Below are 14,705 nucleotides of genomic sequence, written 5' to 3'. Positions count from 1 at the left end.
TGACAATGTCAAGTTGTAAAATGCTCAATAAAGACAAAGATTTAGAAATAATGACATCACAGACAACACGTCAAACAAAAAGACACAAGAGGCGGCACCTCAAAACATATCGCGGCAAACACCCCTCCCTACATCTACATGCTCGGAGCCCCGCCCACTGCTACTTCAAAAAGCCTGCGTGCCTCCGCATCAGTAAGTCACTGAACACTAATCGGCCTGGGACGTGGATGCATGTGTGGGTTTGTTTGGTGTGTAAAACGCATGTGTGCTGGGGAACATCCAGCTCAGTCCCAACACTACGACCCCACCCTCAGACATCAGGACAGATTATGCCACATGACCGGGAGAGAACCCGAGGATGACCGTACCATGCTACTTGTCCTTGCGATCAGCTTAAGAGACAACAAGAGACAGCAGAAGGGCTTTCAGAGAAAGTACAGCAGCATCGCTCTGTATCCCCTCAATTTAGGGTATTGGTTTAAATATGAGACGTGCACACCACAGGAAAAATGACAAACATCGACTTCTCTTTCTTTCTTTTTTATCTTTTTTCCTCCTGTCGCCCAAATTTAAAAGAGCTGCGGGTTTCTGCAGACTAGGCAGCTACACTGGGCACAACACTCGTCCTTCTTCCTACAGTCCCAGCTGTCCATCACTGACAAAACAGAGTCCATCAGTGACATCATCGAGTGATAGACGCCGCCCACTTGGCCTGTGTCAAGATTGGGTAATGTGTGAGTGCTGGACAGGGATAAGGGAGAAAAACAACACACTACACACAGAAGGGCACAGGTCAGAAGGGTTAAAACTTCCATTGGCTTTTTTTTTTTCCGTTTGTTAAGATTTTCTTTGGGAAAGAACATGCCGGGAATATGTGAGAGACGAGGAGGAGGGGAAGAAAAGAACTGAAAGAAAAGGAGTCGTCGTCTCAACACAGGTAAAGCACAGGGAGAAAAAAAATGACTTGAGCAAGAAAAATAAAGGGTAGAGCAAAAAAAAAAAAAAAAAAAATGAACGAAAATAAAACTTGAGGACAGTTTTATCTTTGGGCAAAAGAAAACATCAACCTCAAAACAAAACAGACTTTTATCCAGAAAAAATAGTTAATAAATTAAAAAAAAAAAAAAGGCTCGACAAACTGCAAGGTATTTTTCAACAACTTTCCAGTGGTTAACCAAAATAATGTATTTACTGAAAAATGGCTGAAAAAGCTTGCTTTAACATAAACACAACTCAAATTTGTTCGTCTAGTTTTTGCTCAAAGTGTTGAAAAATAATGGAAAACAGGGATGGTGCTCATTCATTTAGCATTAGCGACCGACAGTCTACAGACATTTCATCTTAAAATAAGTCTTTACCACACATTTCTCTAATCTTTTGTAATTCTAATAATGATGAAATATAGTATTGTTGCTATGGTCAAATATTTGCTGTGCCAATGAAGTCCTGAGAGAAAAACAACGCTTCTATTTTACCTGAAACTTCGCCCGGAGAGGCTGTCGTCCGCCCGATGTTGGAGAGCAGGTGGTCGATATTGGGCACAGGCTGAGACTTAACTGTGCTTTCCTGCTCAGCTGTGGTCTGGAGCGGCACATGGAGGAAGAACAGGAAGAGTGCGGACAGGATAAGTGACTGAACACAATGCATAAATTGGAGAAGACTAAAAAAGAACCACCATGAGGTGCAATAACTGATCAAATGACAGATTTAGCTCTGTTACCGTACCCGCATCTGGCTCTTTAGCTGCTAAATACGCCACCATGTTCTCCCACATGTCACTCTCTGCTATTCGGAGAAGGGTAGCTAGAGTACAGCGAGTTTATCTGAGCTTTTTCTCTGGAAATAGCCGTCTACTGTCGCTAAAAACGATGCGAATTAAAATGGAGATCCAAGTTTCAGGCCTTAAAAACCAATGTAAGCTGAAAGCCATTAAAAGTGCTGCAGCCTGGTGTTAGAAGAAACAACTTTCAGTTTATTACACAGCCATTTGGAGCTATTGCTCAATAAAGATTGTCGACATGTATAGTATTTGCATTACACACATGGCTCAAGAGCAGATTAAATAACACATAAACAAAATAAATTGCCACATACAACAGGGTCCTCGTCACTGTCATCAGTGAAGAACCAGTCAAACTGCTGGATAAGGTTCTCAACTATCTTGCACTGGTCCGGCATGTGATTGACCATGTTGGTCATGTTGTCCTCAGAGGTTCTGACCAGTGTGGGACCAAACACAATGGCCAGGTTACGAGGCTCCATCTAAACAGATCAGGTGAAGACAAGTCACATTTAATGATATAATCCTCAAGAGGGAAGCTGGATTTAACACAGGATTGGACGGTGTTAACTAATGACATTAACACCGAGATGCTGTTAACAGTCATACCTTGTTCTTTTCACAGTTTTCAGAAACTCTCTTAAGGTGAGCACAAAGGAATTTCAGGGTCTCATAATGATGATCCGGTAATTCATAGATCTGGAAGAAATGACCAAACCGAGACAGAGTTTTAGGGCAAATGGTATTCCTCATATTAATGCTACTTAAATATGTTTTCCTCATATTAGACTTTTCACTCACGAGCCTCTTGAGCTCCTTTAATCTCTCCACTGACTCTTCTGTTCTGTTGGCTTCAATAAAATCAGCATACTTTTCTGTGAATAGAGACAAGAAACACCAAATTAGAATTATAAAAAGAATCACACAGAAAACCCAACAGTACTATCAGTATTGTTTCTAATTTCGTAATCACTTCATCTTACCATTTGTAAACAGGGGTTCTGGAAGTTTTCGGAAAAACGACTTTAATAAACTACTGATGACATTAAGGTCCCGCCATTTCTGCAGAGTAGTAAAAGATCACGACAGCATCATGATAAAGCAGCTTTGCAGCACAAATCACTCAATACTGAAAGAAGTTGTCAGTAAAGCGGTGCACTGTACTGTTCAACCTGGCTGTCAGTCACTCACGTCTTCCTGGATGTCGATGTCAGTCATGCCTTTCGTGTTGAGTTCCTCCTGCATGCTGGAGATGGCAGCGTTGTTCCCAGGCACCCTGTAGATTCCCGTGTACTCCAGACCTCGCTCCTCCACAACATTGCAGCACACCTCCACGATGAGAGGAACAAACTACACGACACGTAGAAGGAAGACATTAGATAGGACAAATAAAACAAATATGTCAGAACGGCAATTGTCAACATAAACTGCGCGCGAATATACAGTGTGAATACAAACCGATGTCACGTGCAACCACTGTGGCTGACAAGTGAATTTTCCGGGCTGATCAGTAACGTATTACTGACGCGATCACATATGCCAAAATACGCAGCATTCTTTTGAAGACATAAAGACAGCGCAGACCCACCCTGTTCGTCTGTGCAGGCGGACAATCATCCAGCCGGACACCAAAAGTAACGCCAGCAGGAGTCTTTTTTTCAAAGGGCTTTCTCATGATCCCTGCGATGCCAATTTTCCAAGCACCTCTGTCCCGTGGAGGACTGGAGTCATCTGTTAGGTACACGTACAGAAATCAGCCGTCTGAGGTTCAATGCCCTCTAACTGCACTAAAAGACACATCTCGGCATTGAGAACTGGTGTCTGTACCTTTCAGTGCCCTGCGCTCCTCTCCTGTTCTCGGCAAATGGGGGCTGTGGATTTTGCCATCTGTTTTACCTCCCAGGAAGGCTTGTTTGATGCTGAGGGACTGGCGGGAGGTTTTGGGGGAAGGTTCAGACCTGCTGCTGGGCGTACTGATCAACATGAAAAGTTAGAAATGAGAAAAATACGCATACACACAAATATTAACATGAGGTTGACAAAGAATTCAAATGGGTGGATAGGTGGGTTAGTGGGATGGATGACCCCCAGGGGGCAACGTGGAGTCCTGCATACCTCATCATGTTGTATTCTCTGATCTTCCGACTGATCAAGTCCTGGCTTGTTACAGCAGCATTCTGTAATGACAACAGAAATATATTAAGGTCTAAGATACTAAACAAAGTACAAAAAAAAAAAAAAAAAAATCATAAATTAAATACAGATTACATTTTTACTTCTAATATAATTGAACAATTGTCAAGTGTTTGAGATTGTTTGAAAAGAGACCAAAATCATTTTCCTAAAAGGGCCTTTCAAATCAGTGACGAATAAATTCAAACTTCACTTAAAGTAGATTTCAGATTTGCATTTGCTTTATGTGGCAAAAAGGAAGTTGTCACTTGTTTGACAGACAGGGAAGTAGATCAAAGATAAAAAAAAAAAAAAAAAAAAAAAAAATCTAAAAGGGAAACTGCACACAGGCCAATAACTACCGCTAAACCGTATGCGAGGCGTTTAGGGGACATCTGTACATTATGGCTACAGAAAAAAAACAACCCAAGTTGCACTCTCCCCCTCTAAAGTGCAAGAGTTTCTGCAAGCACATCAGTCACATGCTGTGCCACCCACCACCACAAGTAAATTCTCACCATGTGGGAATCTCAGCCTCTATCTGAGACACCAGAGTGAATTATTGCCAGACGATATCACTTAAACCCTGGCTGATTGTCTCTCAGTCTAAAAAAAAAAAAAGAATTTCCCCCAACAGGTACCACTTGTGTGTGTTTTGTTCTGTCCAGGAAGAAAAGGTTTCAAATGACATCTGATTTGATCTTTTGTTTACCATTTTATAAATGAATGCTGTAATCCCTCCGTTCATTGTATTTTATTCAAAGCCGGTCTTTGGTTCATTTTCTTGCTAACCTGATGGGTGTGCCTGTTATTTCTATCAAAACTATAGTGTGCTATGATTTAAACGTGCTTGTTTTTCCAGTAACGGTGAGCGACTGAGCTCAGGTGCTGGAATATGGCCTGATGGCAAATTACTGGATCAAATGATGACTTGCTGTTCGTTTGGGACAAATGTCGTCTAATTTCTCCAGAATCTCCATCACTTGAGCTGGAGGGGAGGCCGTGAGAGCTCGAGTTCCACACATCATGTGGTAGTAATAATGACTTGGCAACACGCAGCACGAGTCTTAGTCCGCACACACACCTCTTCATCTGGGTTACTGTTTTCCTGAATGACTCTGATCCAAGACAGCATGTCGTCCCTCGATTCTGCTTGAAACAAATACTCGCAGTCCGAGGTGGTTAGTCGCAGCACATTCTTGCGCCTCGTATCGCTGTAGGAGATGTCAATTAGACAGGCCTTGATGCTAATTTGCAGTGGGTCCTCATCAGATTGCGTCGAAGCATGAGACAGTGCATCCTTTCTGTCTTTGTAGAGGGTCAGGGTGTGACCTTGTAAGACAGCATACATTTGCTTCCATGATCTCATTCCTCCACCAACACGCTGCAGAGGCGGAGAAACAGAAATAATTATCACAGCATTAGTTGCATTCATGTATACGGTTGTTAAATGAAGGCGTGAGTGTAAAGGCATACCTTATTTTTCTCTGTACCAAGTTGCCTAAAGTTAAGCAACCCTTCTTTGGAAGAATCGGTGACTATGTCTGAAGAAGAATCCCCTCGAGATCCAGAATCCACAGATAATTTGTGCCCATCCAGAGCCTGCAAGTGTAAATATATGATTTTTTTTTTTTTTTTTTCTGGCATTATTAGCTGACAGTAGAGCATGACATGAAATGTAGGGAGGAGGGTGTGAGCGGAGAATGACATGCAACAAAGATTGGCAGATGAAATCAGACTAGGATGTCACAGTTATGGTTACCAGGACATCCCAATATCTGAAAAATAAACTTCCCAAGGAAGCCAGAGAAAATTAGGAGGGAATCAAAGCCTCTCTTACAATAACCTATTATTCTATAACTATAAAAGAATACTTAAAGTTAATGACAACTGCAACTTATAAAAAGCGAACTTTACAGAACAAGTTCCATGTTTTGATGAACAACCAACATTATAAAAACATTTCAAAGCAAGATTAACTTCATTTACACGTGTAAACGTGTGGCTCTGGCAGTTGAGTTTGTCCAGTCACTGTTAAGTTTTTTTTTACCTTCAGTGTAATAAATACTATTTACTTCCTCTGCTCCATTCAAAACAAAGCTGTTTCTCTTTCTGATACACAATTTTCAAAAAAGTATAAACTTTTCAATTTTTTTTATATAAATATTTCAATGCTCAACCGGCCCTCATGTGGCTTCTATATGTATGACCATATTCTGAATTTGCTGAGGAAATACATTTTTACATAATTTGAATGTGTCTTTGGTGCTAATAAATCTTATACTGCTTTCTGGTCATTGCAGATAAAATGGGGGCAGCGATCAGAAAATATAGGATTAATAGAACAGGGTAATAGAAAACAAACAAAGATTTTTTTTTTTTTTAAACAACAGCTGTGTAATAAACATGTTATGACTGATCCTATAGTTTCTCACCTTTCTCAGGCCCCTGAGACTGGGCATATGCTTACTTGAAGATCTCCTAAATAAGTAGAACAACAGATAAGACAAGGTCAGACAGATCCATAACCCATAACAAATGAGGGGGGAAAAAAATAAATAATAATATCTTAGGACACACTCACCCTCTGCCCTCCTCCTGATAGTTATCCAGACCTTCATCATAAGACTTGGACCGCTCTGTTTTGCTGGCTGAGTCAGAGTCCAGCAAAGCACTTCGCAGGGACTCTAGCAAGTGATTGTGAAAAATTGTGCTACTTTTAATTTACAACGCAAATCAGGAGTGTTAATGAGAGTCACATTAGTCTCTCAGATCAATGACAATTCAGATAAGAATACAATTACTTGTGTAATTTCCTGGAGAAAAAAAATAAAACAGCCTCTCAGTGATTTGCACACTGTCTCTACACTGCCCCCCCCACCCCCCACCCCCCTCAAGCAAAGCATTGAATCATGTATGCGTCAAGCAACCAGTCTAGTGCCATTTACCTTGGTCATGTGACAGCTGACGACGAATAGTAGGGCACGGTGAGCCTTGACTGGAGGGTCCCGTCGCTATGGATGGCGCAACAGATATCACAGCAGAGGGTGGAATAGGAGCAGCCTCCCGGTCAACACTGGGGCTGACTGGCTCATCTAGGAATAGAATGAAACATTCAGTGTGAGCATATATTTCTGTTCAACAATATCCTGTATTTCCACATTATGTCTCTTACTGCAAGAATGTAGAGCCTGTTGCCCAATGACTCACTTAACTGTATCTCAAAGACAATTTCATTAATTATCATCTGTGGGATTAAGAAAAATCTATCATTCTTTTTGTGAGTCCCATAGCTAACATGCTGCAGCACAGCTGAGAGTGGGAACAGATTGACGCCTTTGTCTTTTGTGAGGGAGAGCGAGAGAGAGAGAGAGAGAGAGAGAGAGAGAGAGAGAGAGAGAGAGAGAGAGAAGGAAGTTTTTAACTCTCAAGTACCGCCCACTCCTGGCACTTCAAGCCTGAAACAGCTCAGAGTACAAAGCTGCTCTCTGCAGCCAAGGGGTTTTTGGAGCTAAATTTAAAAGCAACTGTCCTAGTTCCAGCCTGTACCCAACTCTGAAACGGGGCAAAGATAAAAGGATGTCACCATCTCCCTAACAAGGCCTCTTAGGCCACCTTACGAAGGTCGTGTCCACCATTGATAACCACTTAGTTGTAATAACTTCAAAGTCTTCTGTCTTTAGCTACCCTCTCTCCAAATGATCAAGTTAAACTTTTCTACAGTACAATACTCTGCATACATCGGTCCTTCACAAACCCAAAGAATCTCATCTTCAATCCATGCATACAAGGCACAAGTACATATCGACCAAGGTTTCAGGCCTGAACCGCAGGTTCAAATTTCACACCAAACCCTGAACAAGCTCCACCACAAAGTGATATACAGCAACATCATGAGGCAGTCAAGAAATGCTCGATCTCCTGATGCAAGTACAACAACCGATACGGTCATTCGGGAAATAAATAGTCTTTTGGAGGGCCATCAAATTTGTACTCGCACAAAAGTCTACTAAAAGAGTATAATTGAATTGTAAGACATAAGGGCAGGATTGCAGGTACCCTGCAAAACAGAGTAAAAAATACCAACCATCACCATCTCATGAAGATGCAAAATAAGACTGTAGATTAGTTAAATAAAATAATCATTTATCCTACAGGACCAAAGGCTGATCTCCCAAACGCCAGGCTTGGACTGTTTGGTTTTCAAACAGGCTATTGATGGAGATCCAGTGGCTTACTCAATCAGGGCTCTGTTCCCCTGGACCAGGGCACCAATCCCAGAATGGCTGTGTTGCAGAATCATCACTGTCACTGGCTGCTTTGTTTGCACCTGGACTGTCAGACTTCCTTAACAACCAACATTACATGGACCACCAAAGGAACAGTAGAACACTGTTGGTAGCAACAAGCGTAGTGACTTCATGATACTGCAAACACTCTACATCTTCCCTAAAACTGCCACCATACCTAGATTAAAGACCAAACTTTACTCAAACATGTAACACCTCCCCTAAAGGGAAAGGTCACATGACCTGGAGTAAAGGAAAGTGCTATAAGCGTAACGTAAAAAATCTTAACAAATCAGTGACAAAATGAGCACATAACATGACGACAAAAAAACCTTGCTTACATCTACAATCCTCCAGTCTGTCTCCAATTACATACGGTGGACAAAATAGTAAAAGTAACTCTCAGTTTAATTCAATACAGTTTAAAAGCACCACAAACTAAATCAAAACCTCTGTTTCAACACAACAACTGAACATTATAACTTGCATTAAGTAAAACAGAAGTGTGCAGATTCATTATTATTAAATGTATAACATTAAGAGAGGTGAAACAGCCAGTGAACATTTGCCTTTGGGATTTGTGAATTAGGAAGCACTTTTAAGTTCATTAAATTTATTTGGCTCATCATTTGCTAGATTTATCTTATAACTGAACAACTTCAAAAAGACCTATATTTCTGAAACTTTTCCCCCTTGGGTCAAAGTGAAACTTTCCAGTAACTTTCCAGCTGCCTGTGACCTAGTTCCTCCATATGGTCTACCTGCAAAATACAAAATGTTCCCTTTGTGTTCTTCCAAAAAATACGTACATCATCCATCCGTTACAGCTTACATACAGTAAGTAATAACCAAAAAACAAGAGGGTTATCTGGATTTTTCAATTTGAAAGGAAATCCATCTTAAGGTTATTTCTGTTATACGCGTCTGACCCGCTCTCTAAAGAATGAGCCTCATCATACACAAGATCAAATGCAACAAAAATGAACTGTGAATAAACAGCTTACCCACTCGCACAGAACCGCCTATTTTCCATTCTACTACATTATATGGCATCATAGAAAGACTAAAGGCAGACAGATGGATACCCAAACATGCATAATACATATATGACAAGAGACAGATGGAGGGACAAACAAACAGAGATGTACGATATAGAGAGTTATCTGAATGTTATCTGAATGCAGTTTTCAATCTGACAATAGATTCCAAAGAACATTTTAGAAACTTAAAAGGGTCCACCATTTGCATATTCAGTCTTGCCTCCAGCAATGTAACTATAGCAATATTCTCGTCAAGCCACACCGCTGAACACACTGAGACTTCCCCATTAATTATGAATATTTTCTCAGTGTTGAACTGTTTACAACAGATTCTCTAAAACAAGATAACACTGAAAATTGTGGCTCTAAAATTCAGACTAGATTCAGATGCGTGTGCTTAACGCCTTTCCATAAAACCTGAGCAGCAAAAAGCAAAACATTTCTTGTAACCCTTGAAGGATGTGGATAAAAATGTTTTTGGAAACCGCTTTTAAAAGATCTCACAAACACTTGATATGTGAATGGTGAAACATTTGTTTTTGAGATGACAACAATTTAATCACCCATAAACCCATTATGTGACGACTGAACCATAATGCAATCCATTTTGATGAGAGAGAGAGAACCCTCAAAAAAATATAATAAGAAGAGAAATTCAATATATTCCAGAAGGTTTAAGCCATCTTTCACTCCGTCCCGGTTAAGTCAAACATCCCACAAACCCTCTCTGAATGCCACAAAACCCAATTAATAACATCTTCCCAGGGAGATTAATTTATCTGTGAACATCTCCCCACCACTGTATTTACATGCACCAATAACACACCAAATCGGATTAACAGTGAAACTATAGTTGTCCGTTAGGCTGCAAGCTCCACAGTCAGTTTTCCATCCATTCATCTATTTTGAACTGATTTATATTAGTGTCTGTAATACAAATGCTATTTATCTGGCTACAGTATTAGCACTGGTAGTCTGCACCACGTCAGTACTGCCTGCTGTTGTTGCCGTGACAACAACGCTGAGCGGCAAGGCTTACTACCGATTATTCTCTTACCGATGAATGGAATGGAGTCCAGAGACTCATCCAGGTTGCTGGAGCAGGAGGTGTGACTTTGTTCCCCAAGACGGCGTATGTGTATCTCTCGACGTGCATCGTTTGGAAGCCAGCAAGCCACCACATCTGCTGTGGAGTCCGTTCCCTCATCATTTACAGCCAGGATGTAGGAGGGGTGCCGTAGAGGGCTGGGGTTCTTCCCAGAGGGGGGCTTCTCCCTTAGAACCACCCCAGAGTCTGTGGGGCTTCGCCCATTGACCTGACTTTGGGACTCTAGAGGGGATGGCTTGAGGATACTCGGCCTCTGAGGCATCTCTTTTGGAGTGGAGCATGAAGACGACCTGTGTCCTAACAATGCTGAATCTCTGCCTGCCTCAACAGGCTGCATGCTTTCAGCCCGCATCCAGCTCTGGCCTTGTTGGGTATTGTGGGCTGCGTGGTTTCCTTTGACTGAAAGTATTTGGTCAGCGAAAGAATGTTCCGCACTTGGGCTCTTACTAAAACGTGACGGTCTGTCGGAGAGCATCGGTGAGGAGCGGGTCTGAAAAGAATCTGGTCCTTTAGAGTAGAGAGAGGAGTTTGGTGCTCCCCTCATGCCGCCACTGTATCCAACAGAAGGCCGGCAGAGCATGGCGTGTCTGGGGATTGACTGTCGACTGGGCCTCGTACCTTGGTCTGCCCTTCCACACCTTCCTCTTCTGTCACTGGGCTGAGCCAGCTCTGCGGTGTCAGCGTAGTCTGTGGAGCGTGCGCGGGCTTTGTGAACTAGGCCATCTTGCGATACGCTTCGAGGGGGCCAGTTCCTTGCATGGCCCATCTTCTCTGCAGTACTCATGCGGTCCTGCGAGGCACTGCGTGGGGCAATCTGAAAGTGGGGTGGAGGTCCTTGGTATGACCGTTCATGAGAGGTACTCCTCCGTCGTATCCCCTTAGGGATCCAGTCACCCCGGGGAATGTGATGAGTAGCGCCAAAGTTGGTCTGACTGGCAGCCCGCAAATTGTCCAGCCGCTCCTGGATAGTCCGACTACCATGGGAATGGATTCCTTTGTTGTCAATGTACTCCCTATACGTTTGGTAAGTGCGCCAATCAATGTTTTGATGGTTGCCTGGGTAGTGAGGTGCTTGACCGCCATATGGAACCATTCCGGGACCACTGGGATAGACATCAGCCTTTCGAGGGTGAGGATACTGGGCTAGTGACCCGGGCCTACCCCTAACAAAGGCAGGGTCCATGAAATCTATCCTTTGTGCTGGAACAATGCGCCTCAATAGAGCTGGATTCGGAGGAACCACCACAGTCCTTACGCTGTCGTTGCGCATGCACACCGCCGTTTGGCTTTTCGGATACGACTGAGGAGGAGGAGGCGATGGGGGCACGGTGATCTCCTTGCGGTACCCATGGTCAGGAGGCACTGCTGGCCCTCGGCAGACCTGCCCCGCTGAGTCTGTCGCCTGGGCCATGCCCGTAGCCTTACAGTCTACTCTGGGGTAGCATACTGGAGGTGGATCAGGAATGTGACAGGCATTTCCACTGTAGGTACTGTGGCCACGGGGGTAGGCATCCTGGGAGTAGGCCTAGAGACATAGCGACAAAGCAGCGTTACATTAAATAAGTAGAGGCAGCATTTGCAAGTGTGTGTAACATTCAACAGTGTGGTACTAGACGCTCACAGAGAAGTCAAGTTTGATATTACAAATGTTACTGGCTGCATGTGTGTGGGCAGTGCATGTTGCAGTACGAGTGAGCGGAGGCGTTTCAGGCAGTTCAGGGGTGTCATCGGTCTACATCTGCTCCTTATTTAGAATTCTCATGATAATGATTGTAGATGGTATACTAAATAAATCAAAGTAGGAAAGAATTTTCACAAAGAAAGCCTCAACAATTGTGCTTTAACAAGATTTGTTATGGTACATCAGTCTTTCTTGTATAACTCCTGCCTATATTCTGAAGACAAAAACAGTTTGATGCCTCCAGACAGTGATTTTCAGTATTCAGTAAAAAAAAAAAAAAAAAAAAAAAAAAGAAGAAGAAGAAGAAATAATTCACCTGTGGAATAAATAAACACCAATTACAACTGCACACACACCATAGGATAATTGTAGAAGGGTGTGTATTTCTACTGAACTCAATATTTAGCCGTAACTGTGACTGTCTCTGCAACAATTGTGCTACAATATATACACATATCAAGTAGCTAACCACTGGCAGATTTGAACAAATGTGATAACATTAAAACTGACATAAAAAGGACATAACTGTTGACAGGTAACCAGCATCTCCATGTACCCACCTCAGACTGACAGACTGTAACCTCAGACAGACAGCAGGTCGCCCATCCCTCATAGAGAAAGTGCTATTTTTAGCCTGCCTGATTATCGTCCAAGGTCTATTTCCTTGTGGTTCCTCAAAATCCTTTTTAATAAATACAACATTACAGCAAGAGCTCCATCTACTTGCACTATGTGCTTGTAAGGCTCTACTAGATACTAATCTGCTTTACATATAACATGCTGAACATACAACAAGCAAGAGACAGGTAAAGGTATGAGGACTTTGATCCTGCTACAACCTGGTGTCAAATTACAATCTTACATAAAAGCTGTGTACAACAGCAATCAGTGCCAGACTCAGTTCCTCCCTTTGCACGAATGGCAATACCGGAAAGTTCAGAGGTCATTGGCCTTTATCACACTAATAACATCTGGCATTGTAGATGTGGAAGGGGCGAGGCTTCACCGAGATGCCAGCTGGATGCCAACTCAAGCGCTCAATCTAACAGGTACTGCAGGCGCTGTGCATCGGCCATTTCTACAGGCTACACATTTGTCATAAGCACAGAACTAAACATCAAACATTCATCCGAGACAACAGGACAGCCATAACGTAAAACCTGAAGACAACATCCTGTAATGACGATGATGATGATGAAATGCATGACATACGCAAAATGACACGGCAAGTACAACATGTCAACATCAAGGTGCTACCCAGTGAGCAGTTTTCTTACCAGATTAGTAGTTTCCCGAGAAAAAGGCTGCCGTTACAGCGTGTGAAAACGAGAGCGTTTAGAAATCATGGGAGAGAGGGTGGAAGAGAAAAAGATGCCAGCAGAGCAAAATGCACACATTGTAAGAAACAGAACAGATTGAAAGAGGCGAGAACATGAATCAGCCATAGCAGTGCCTGGGCTTGACATGCTAAAAATACACTTGAGCTGCAGCAGCAGTACAGAGGGATGAAAGCAGCAAAGATGTAGCAGGAGTTGCCACGTTACGACCTGTGTGTGCCAGTCTGTCCTGGGTGAGGTGACAGGAGCAGAAGCTTGCCTGTCATGCTGCCGTTAAGTCTCCATGGTTCTGTCCATCTTCATCCAGAATATTACGCTAACTGAACAAGGTGCCTCTCGTCTATCTCTCTCTCTCCCTCCCTTTGCTATTGCTCACATGACAGAAGCAGCAGCTGCTGATTATACATTCAGCTGTGATGGTACAGCTCCCCCCTCCCACTCCTTCCTCCTCTCTCCTCTTCCCTTCGAGTGAACCTGTTCAAAACGAAGGGCAGTCAGCTGATTATATCTACTGGTTTCACTTCATCATTCATGCTGTTCCCTCTATTTTTCCCTGCCCAGTATTTTCTCTGCTTTCATGGCGTACAGTTCCCTCCCTTTTTTTTTTTTTTTTTGCTCCTTGAAATGTTCAGTCTCTCCTTCAGTTTGCTAAGCAACTGCTGCCCGTCTCCAAGCAGTCAGTGTGTGCTGCCTCCTACGGTGTAATGCCTTGCTGCTAGCATCTCTGGTAATCTTCCTGTTCTTATGGACAGTTCTCATCAGTTTGCTTGCCTACATTAAATAGATATTTATGTGTGGCTGTTTTCGTTTTGCTGTGCAGCACAGCGGTCAAAGGTGTCACAACACGTGTGTAAGATATAGTGAACGGTGGAGAGAGGTGGATTGATGGTCAAGTGAATACCAGAATGTAGAAAATGAACATGGATGTGACAAATATCTTATTTTTCTGTGTGATACAATAAGTTGAATTTCAGTTGACTCAATAAAATGTTATAAAGCACTGTTATTGCGTTTCAAATATTTGTAATGGTGTGACGCTTAGAGAAACATGACTAGTTGTTATCACAATACATATTGATATTTCAATTCTGGATGCCAAATAAATGATTAACCTAATAAATTATCAAGTTAATTATGACAATTTTATCTGGCCATAAAAGATCCCCAAGGAGATTTTCCAGGTAAAGCAAAGAGCCCAGCTCTTTCATTATATAGTTCATAAACGGGCCGTCGGATAACAATAAGCCCTCGGGAGAGGATTCCTGAGCATCCTGACCAAGCACTTACAGTGATTTGCT

At 42.6% G+C, this 14,705-nt stretch overlaps 1 protein-coding gene across 9 annotated transcripts in view; it reads right to left on the bottom strand.

Moving 5' to 3' along the window:
* The window catches only part of arhgap21b (Rho GTPase activating protein 21b), a 36,228-nt gene that overhangs the window by 4,928 nt on the left and 16,595 nt on the right, over positions 1-14,705 (bottom strand). For 4 of the 9 annotated variants that reach the window (XM_069692002.1, XM_069692003.1, XM_069692004.1 and 1 more), the window contains exons 8-23: positions 13,348-13,374; positions 10,339-11,914; positions 6,901-7,047; positions 6,537-6,639; positions 6,388-6,433; positions 5,429-5,554; positions 5,037-5,336; positions 3,896-3,957; positions 3,608-3,753; positions 3,369-3,511; positions 2,972-3,130; positions 2,764-2,842; positions 2,582-2,655; positions 2,390-2,479; positions 2,095-2,262; positions 1,476-1,581 (exon numbers count right to left, since the gene is read on the bottom strand). In XM_069692002.1, the coding sequence (XP_069548103.1) occupies positions 1,476-1,581; positions 2,095-2,262; positions 2,390-2,479; positions 2,582-2,655; positions 2,764-2,842; positions 2,972-3,130; positions 3,369-3,511; positions 3,608-3,753; positions 3,896-3,957; positions 5,037-5,336; positions 5,429-5,554; positions 6,388-6,433; positions 6,537-6,639; positions 6,901-7,047; positions 10,339-11,914; positions 13,348-13,374 (3,352 nt within the window). Of the gene's footprint in view, positions 1-1,475; positions 1,582-2,094; positions 2,263-2,389; positions 2,480-2,581; positions 2,656-2,763; positions 2,843-2,971; positions 3,131-3,368; positions 3,512-3,607; positions 3,754-3,895; positions 3,958-5,036; positions 5,337-5,428; positions 5,555-6,387; positions 6,434-6,536; positions 6,640-6,900; positions 7,048-10,338; positions 11,915-13,347; positions 13,375-13,617; positions 13,835-14,705 lie in introns of those variants that run through there. The other 5 variants (XM_069692005.1, XM_069692010.1, XM_069692006.1 and 2 more) reach the window with 2 other exon arrangements.

Source organism: Brachyistius frenatus, unplaced genomic scaffold, assembly GCF_029030835.1.
Source record: "Brachyistius frenatus isolate BFR_SWC_R1_liver_20210118 unplaced genomic scaffold, ASM2903083v1 Contig_12, whole genome shotgun sequence".
NCBI classification, from domain to species: Eukaryota; Metazoa; Chordata; class Actinopteri; family Embiotocidae; genus Brachyistius; species Brachyistius frenatus.
The sequence above is the reverse complement of the archived record's forward strand: the minus strand, read 5'-3'. Positions and strand labels throughout refer to the sequence as shown.